The sequence below is a fragment of the Pyrgilauda ruficollis genome, unplaced genomic scaffold, assembly GCF_017590135.1.
Source record: "Pyrgilauda ruficollis isolate IOZ18807 unplaced genomic scaffold, ASM1759013v1 scaffold35, whole genome shotgun sequence".
NCBI lineage: Eukaryota > Metazoa > Chordata > Aves > Passeriformes > Passeridae > Pyrgilauda > Pyrgilauda ruficollis.
Genome location: NW_024524934.1, coordinates 4,582,249 through 4,590,294, shown reverse-complemented (window position 1 = coordinate 4,590,294; position 8,046 = coordinate 4,582,249). Strand labels below are relative to the sequence as shown.

The 8,046-nt window shown below is 45.5% G+C and overlaps 1 protein-coding gene across 1 annotated transcript in view; it reads left to right on the top strand.

Moving 5' to 3' along the window:
• Positions 1 to 699: 699 nt before the first annotated feature.
• Positions 700 to 8,046, top strand: part of NEDD9 (neural precursor cell expressed, developmentally down-regulated 9) — a 38,493-nt gene continuing 31,146 nt past the window's right edge. Inside the window, exon 1 of the mRNA XM_041475385.1 lies at positions 700 to 769. Coding sequence (XP_041331319.1) covers positions 758 to 769 — 12 coding nt within the window. The 5' untranslated portion in view covers positions 700 to 757. The remainder of the gene's footprint in view (positions 770 to 8,046) is intronic.

Sequence of the window (8,046 nt, the reverse complement as noted above, 5' to 3'; positions counted from 1 at the left end):
CATGTCCAACCTGAACATCCCCTGGACATCTTGAGGCTATGTCCTCTTGTCCTGTTGCTGGCTGCTGGGGAGGAGAGACCAAACACCTCCTGGGTACAACCTCATGTCAGGTGGCTGTAGAGAGCATTAAGGTCCCCCACTAGCCTTTTTCTCCAGGGTAAACACGCCCAAGTTCCCTCAGTCGCCCTTCACAGGACTTGTGCTCCAAACCCATCACCAGCTCTGTGGCCCTTCTCTGGACCTGCTCTTTCAGTGAGAGGCCCAGGAGTGGACACAGGATGTGAGGTGTGGTCTCACCAAGGGACAACTGCCCTACTCCTGCTGGCCACACTGGTGCTGATCCAGGCCAGGATGCCTTTGGCCTGCCTGGGCACACGCTGCCTCCTGTTCAGCCGCTGCCAACCTGTGCCCCCAGGTCCTTTTCCGCGGGGTAAAGTAAAGGCGAGCAGCATAGAAAAGGCACGGGCGGGGCCCCGGGGAGCAGGGCCGCCAGCCCTCTCTCTGTGGGGCCCTCTCTCCCCGGCCATCGGCGGAGGGAAGCGGCGGAAGGCGCCGCGCCCGGTCCCGAACCCGCGGAGCCGCCGCCGCCTCCCCTCCGCGCCGCCCCCGGCGGCGCCTCCGCGGTCCGGGGGCGGGGTCGGCTCGTGCCCGAGCAGATGGGGGCGGCGCTATGCAAATGCCGGGTAAGGCTGGCGCGGCGGCGCGCGGCGGGGCGCGCAGAGCGCGCGGGGATGCGGCGGAGCGCGGCGGCGCAGCCATGAAGTACAAGGTGAGCGCGGAGCCCGCACCCAGCCCGCAGCCCGCCCGGGGTCGGACCGCTCGGGGCTCCCCTCCGCACCTCCTCAAGGCGAGCGGGGCGGCCAGGTCTCCCTTCTGCCCTCCGCTGCGCTGTCCCCAGGCGCAGAGCCGCAGGGAAGGTGTCCGCGCGGAGTGGGAGACGAGGGGGCAGCGGAGGGTCGGGGCTGCGGGGAGCCCCCGGGTGCTGTGTCGGTGTTGGCGGGGCGGGGAGAAGGAGCTCCCCTCGCTTTTCCGGCTCTGGATAACGGGGTGAGCCCAGGATCGCTGGAAGGGAGTCGGTGCGGTGCGTGATGGCCAGGCGCGTTTGGGACAGGTACCCCCGATCCTCCCCGGGAGCTCATTCACCTCCTTCCAGCCGCTTGTGGATGTTTCCTTATCACGGTGCCGTCTGTTTGATGGATCACAAGCCGGGGGGAAAATAAAGCCCTAACATTTTTTTAAAAAATGGGTAGCCTATCCCCCGTTTTAATTCCTATCATCGCCGCTTAGTCAATAATCGCTTTTAGCGACCTTTTACCAGAGGGGCTGCTGGTTGGATGGTTGGTTTTTTGGGTTTTTTTTTCCAAAAGACACAAATGTGGAGACTTTCATCCTAATATTACTCAAAAACGTCTGGGCAAGGTACAGAATTGTCCACGGGGCATTAGATTACTGTACAGACATACCGTAATCTTGTGCGATTGGAAAAAAAGGGGGAGGGAAGGAAAAACTTTCCTTGCCCTGCCAAAAATAACTTCAGCGTCAATAAAAAGGTGATTTTGGAAATGTCACACACTGTATACTTACTTGGAGACTAAGTTGCTTTGGAAGTGAAGTCCATCTCCGTACTAAGCTTAGGCAGCGTGGTGTGAAAGAGTGCTGATGGAGTGGCAGTGTGTGTGAGAAGTACGAGTGATACCCAGGTAAATGTGCAGGGATTTTTATGCTCTTCTGTACATCTCTGAGCTCAGGCCAAGTTTTCAGAGTCTCTCAAGCCAGACTTTGGGAAAGGTCAGAGTTAAGTTTCCAAAGCATCTGCCAGTTTTTCCATCTCATGGAAAGACAAGGGAAAAAGAAATTGTGCTAGCTGTGGGTTGACAAAGGTAATCCATGGCTTTCACAATTTTGAGGGGCAGCTCATGGCTTTTTTTTTTTTTTTTTTTTTTTTTGTTTTTTTGTTTTTTTAAATCGATTGTCCATTAACTGACTGATTTGAAGTCTGAGATAAAATCCATCTCTTCTCGTCTATCTACTCCACCTCTGATCAGTCCAGGTAGACTTTATACCTGCCTAGAGAAGGTGTTAGAGCAGAAAACATCAGGCACTTGAGGGTAGAAGAGCAGTGCCACTGTTAGTCCAAAGCTCACAAACTGCTTTCAGGCTGCCCAGAGCCAAGCAACACTTGTATCCCTCTAGGAAAATAATGGTCCTGCATAGCTATACAGCTTCCTGATTTCTTCTATGTAGGGCAGTGGCACTGCAAGAATAGGGACAGATAAGGTGGATCAAAAGGGGGAAGTCTTCCCTGCTCTGTAATGTTTCCTTTGCCCTGTATTGTGGGAATGAGGATTTTGGATTTGGTTTGTGATTATGTAATTCTAGACAGAGAAGACTAGACAGAGAAAGAACAAGCCATTAAAAATAAATAAATAAAAAGAGAAGACTGAGGGGTTTGGCCTCAAAAACCTTCTTGCTGGATTACAGTGTTTACTTTCCCTGGGAAATGTGAAGCAGTTACACTGTTTCACTGGGACAAACATTCTTAGATCTATTTCTTATCCCTAGAGTAATACACAAAGAAAATACCTGCACATTCGCTCTTTGTTCTTTCTGTATTTTCTCTTTCTTTTATCTTCTTATAGGAAAACTTTTTTTTTTTATTTTTTTTTTATTGTACACATGAAATAAAGGAACAGAGAATGCTAATGGCCTGCCTGGGGACATGCCATCACTTCAGAGGAGGCTTAGCATCCAGGTGCAGATTTGGCTCTGTTTAACTGCTCCCAGTGTTATACTGGGGCCTGTCATTCCTTACTTTCATTGTGATAGTCCGTAAAGCCTAATTTGAAGAAATGATTGAGATGCTCATTATAGTTTAATTCAGAGCAGAAACTGATTCATGGGTGAGACCCTGAATACTCACTCATGACTTTGCTTTCAGTGTGACTAAACCCAAGGTCATTTCTGGTCTAGAAATCCTTTTTGCTACGCAATCTATACATTTTTTATTCAGACATTTTCAAAACTTGTTCCCTCCCTCTCTTCCTTCATCTAAGCTTCTTTATTGTCCATTGCATTCTTCCATCTTAACACTCAAGTCTGAATCCTCTGAGAGGGAAAATGCCTGTGGATTTAAGCAAGTTTAGAATTTTACATTACATATGTCTCTACACCACTGTCTAGCTTTTGCACACTGTGTGAAATTCAGTGATTCTGTGACTATTTAAAGCAAAGAGAAATTTAACCCCAGGTCAGGTCCTCTTCTCCCATTCATGTACTACTTAAATGCCTGAGAACACAGAAGTTATTTTAACTGAGCTATGGAAAGATGGGAAAGGTTAAGCATAAGAAATACTTTGTTGGTTTGGAGCATTTCTTAGTCCTGCTTGTCTAAAAGCTACTTTCAAAAACTAATTCCTGTAGGGGTGCAGCTGCATGAGGGCAACACCTCACTTCTCTGATGACAACAGCTTGCTTTTGATCTAAATCCCCATGTACAACAAAAGTGCACCCCATCAAGTTCTCACAGGACTCCATACCAGTATTCTGTAATCCAGGAGGCAGGGTCAGCCTTTTCTGAAACCAAACACAGGCTGTGACTCCAAGGAAGGAGCAGTTACAGCTACAATATACTCTGAGGCAACAGAAATACCAGTGGGTTACCGTGATGAGGGAAGGACATGGATGGGCGAGAGTGTATCTGGTCCCCAATCCCTACGCCCTTATCTCAGGCAATAAAAGTGCAACAGAAGCAAAAGGGAGAAGACATTATCATAACAAGGCTTTTGTAGCTTGGTGGCTGTTCACATGCAAGACAAAATAAGAGGGGGGAAGGAAGGAAGAAAAGGGGACTTGTCTGTTTACTAAAACTTCCAAACAGTGAAAGAGGAGAGGAAAAAAAACCCTGCATTCCTTACCTCATTTAAGCCAAAAGGAATGACGTAGATGTAAAGTATGAGGTCTTGATTATCTATTTTTAGATAATTTGTTGGGCAAGGAGGAAACCTAAATAGGGTTTGAAATGCCTGCCATTTGTGCTAAGGCACAGTCCTGTAATATATAGACTTGATTACAATGTCTGCAAGCCAAGACAAACAAAATAGTGTCCCTGGGAAGAAATACAATATTCCCAACCAGAAGTGCTTGTGAAAAGCTGCTTGTAACCCTGGCAATGAAAGACTCGGAGTGTTGGACCATGTAAAAGGAAAAGAACTGTCTGTACTTTATTAACCAAATCGTCTCTGTTTCATTTATTCCTTACTTCTCTTCGTTTCACTTTTTTTTTTTTTTTTTACTATCTCAGCAATCACAGGGTGGCAATCAAACTCAGAAGTAAATAGGAACTGTAAAGTCTTGTAAAATGTAGTAGGAGAGGAACAAACCGACAAGGGGAAAACCTGTCCAAGTTTCTGCCGTCTCTCTTACTGCCATGCATTTAGAATGGAAGTTTCATGATTTTTCTCTCACCTGTGCACCCATGGGGCGAGGTGGCTGAAGTATAGCAGGGTCAGGCCTAAGTCAGCAGCAGCACCAGTGAGATGTGACCAGAAGGACTGTTCCCTTCATAAAGCTTGGAGGGCCACTGTCCTTTTCAGGTTCTGGCTGCAGCCTCTGTGTGCCTTCCCTCCCCTCCCATACTCCCCCTGTAGATTTATATCTGTATACTTAATAGAGGTGAGGTATATATTTGTATACTTAATAGAGGTAATTGTGTGCACAATTGTGTCCACTTGCCCTACCAAAGTCTTGGCAGGAAAGCAGAGTGCTTCTAATTCTGTTTTACAGATGGAGCTGCTGAGGCTTAGGGATGTTACAGGGCTTATTTCAGAGGAAGAATAAGAGCCATCACAAACCATTGCAGCCAACAGCATGCAGGGTTTTTTGCCTGATTTCTAAACTTCTATCTTTTTATGCTAACAGCTGCTCCTCAGTAATGGAGCTGTGAATCCACTGAATCAGAAACTGGTAGTCTAATCTGTCTCTGTCCAGTAGTTCCTAGTATTTGATGGGGAAGCAGAACTACCAAATGAACAGCCTTCCTTATTTTTTTGATAGTTCCAATTCAGTTTGATTCTAGATAGAGCAAGAGACATCAGGTACTTGTCTGGGGAGGTTTTACTTTTGCTTTTAAGGTCCCACTAGAGGTTGCAGGTTGCTCATTAGACTATTACTTGGCCTTGAGGTATCTTAACTCTACTGATTCAAAACAGTGCCATACTATCAATATACCTCATTGAGGGGGACCTACCAGATCAGAGAGCAGGAAAGCTGTCTAATAGTAAAACTCTACGGAAACATCTTCTGCAAAGGAAAAATGAAAGCACATTTCAGTGGTTATTGTCTTAGGCTGCAGAACTCTGCTATTTTGCAGAATATAGGCTAGACATCAGAGAAGTCTCATGAAGTGTTATTGTGAACTTGCTAAAGTATTGGAGCACATTTCCTAAGACTGCAGACAAACTCATCTTTGGAACCTTACCATCTCAAGCCCAGCAACAAGTGGGGTTAGAAGTTAGAAGACTATACTTGCACTGATACCTGGTCACTGAACTCCTGTGTGTGGTGTCTGAGGAGAAATTTGTATTAGTGTGTTGCCTGTGTTCCATTATAAGTACCAGAGTAATTGCAGCAAGACCAGCTGCATCTAGTCCTTACAGAAAAGTAGAAAACCAGGAGCATAGAGCTTCCTACTTGTCATATTGCTGTTATCAAAGGTGTTAAGGGCATGGGAGTACATTCTGCACACAATACATGTGCTTAGGTCACTTAAGGGCCAATGTGAAGTCACTTTTGCCTTGCTCATTTTATTTGGACTAACTTATCACAGCATTTAAGTACTTAAATCCCATTCATACCAGCAGCAATTAGGAACCCACCTGTCTCCCAAGATCCAGAGTTTAATTCCATTTTTAAAGCAACATGAGTGCTTAAGAGGAGTATGCACAGTCTCAGCCTTGGCTGCAGCACTTGTGGAGAACCCTTGTCTTGCGCTGTTCCCATTTCTGGCCACACTTGATGGAGACAAGTAGCTGAACATCTTAGGACATGAAGTCTACACACCTCTGTAGGAAACCTCTTTCAGTGACATTAGGAATCACAAATGCGTAAGTCACTTTTCTAGAGGCTTCTTTATATTATAGATGCTCTCTGAGTATCCATGAAAGCAGTGGACATCTCCTCTTAGAGCAGTACTCTGGCCCCTGAAAGGTGCTTTATGCCAAGCCTTCTGTGGGCTTGATCAGACACTCCTCTGGGGCTGTACTATGAAAATAGTATTTATGGCAGGTACTGAGCAATGTTTATTAAGTCAGGCTACTGCTAAGTAAAGCTGGATGTAGAGGTACTTCTCCCCGTAAATAGCTGCAGCTCTCAGCATCACTGAAACTGGGTCACTTTATAGCAGCTCAGAGTGCAGCCTCTGCATATTATTGCCTGATTACCACAGCCTGCTCTTGGCAAGTGCCCGTTTTCTTTTGCCTTTTGGTCTAGACATTACAGTAGTGGAAACTGTCTTAATTTTAAGGAGCTCATTTTTCCACAGCAGGTTTGGACGTAGTTTGTGTTTGACATGAAACAGGGCTGCTAAAGCTATAGTTCATACTCCTAGAAACACAAGTGCATAGCATGACAAAAGTTGTATATTTTTTTTTGTCTATAGGGATGAGGCCAATTCTCGCCTTTCTATTTTAATGTTGGTTTTGAAAACACTTTCTTCACAGTCAGAGTGGATCAGCCTGCCCGGAAAAGGAAGAGTAATGAAAATGGGTTTACTCTACAGGAATGCAAGTCAGCTCTTTCTTAAGCAGGCTCCATTGACAGCAAGTTTGAACATTTTAGCAATAGCAATACCATAAATCATTTGGAAACAACAAGACTTAGAAAATGCTGAAGAAGCCTAGGAGTAAATCTCAGTTCTTCCAGAGAATGATCTGCTTAGCTGCAGACAGAGAAAGGAAGATACAGACCATTAGAAAAATCAGTAATTCTCTTTCTAAAGAAGTTTCTGATTCAAAGGGTTAAGTACAAGACAACTAGAAGTGAGCACTCTGTTTAAGATACAGCTAGCAGTAGGTAGTGTCATGAATGTCCTTGTCCTGTGGACTTTACATCCAGTTAAAATCCTTTGGGTAATAAACAAATTTTTACTGCTATAGAAGGGCATATTTACAGGCAGAGATCTTTTGTTTTCTGTCTCTCTTTTTATACGGCTTTATTTTATTTGCAGCCCAGGAACTGCCCCAACCAATCTCTCACACGATCAAGATCTTACATGATCAAGCTGAAGTTGTGTTCAGCCTGAGACTGAGCAGAGTAACTAGACCTGCTTAAAACTCACCTACACCTTCACCATCTCTCTTCTCCAGAGGTACACTTACCCAGAAAGTTTCAGCTTGCCATATTCGAGGGACCCTCGTTGACTTTTGGCCACTGCCCTGTAGAATGGAGATGGCTCTGACTGGAGCTGGCAAACAGCTGCCAGCTAGGCTTGGCTCTCCTGGAATTCTGATTCACAGGCAAGGTACTACCTGTCCCACCAGCCTGCTGAGGGCTGGAAGGAGCCTGGAAAGAGGAGTTCCTGAGCTTGTTTTTCTTCCGTTGGCTGGGCTCTCAAGGCATCCCAAATTGTAGCTGCTGTGTAGTATCCCAGATGGTGACACTAAATTGACAGAGTAGGATGGCTTTCCCTTCTAATGATTTTTTTTTTTTTTTGAGAGAGAGACTTGGGGGAAGAAGAGCATGTCCTAGTTCATCTAGGTTCTAGACTTTAAAAAAACACACTTTTCAAAGCTGAAGCCATGAAACAAGTTGGTGGCAATACTGAGGTCCTGTGTCTACATAGCTGTGGTTTCTTGACAATCAAGTTGTAATTGTTTCCCCAGAGCCACAGAAGGAAGGGTTAATTTTGGAAGGAGGGTTTAGGTTTGTTTCTTTTTTTTTTTTTTTAAGGAAACTTTGTCTGGGAAGACTGCTCACAAATGCCAGAAAATGGAAAACTGAGAACTCAAAACACACGTTTTGGGATTCTTTCCTTCCATACTTCCCTCCCCG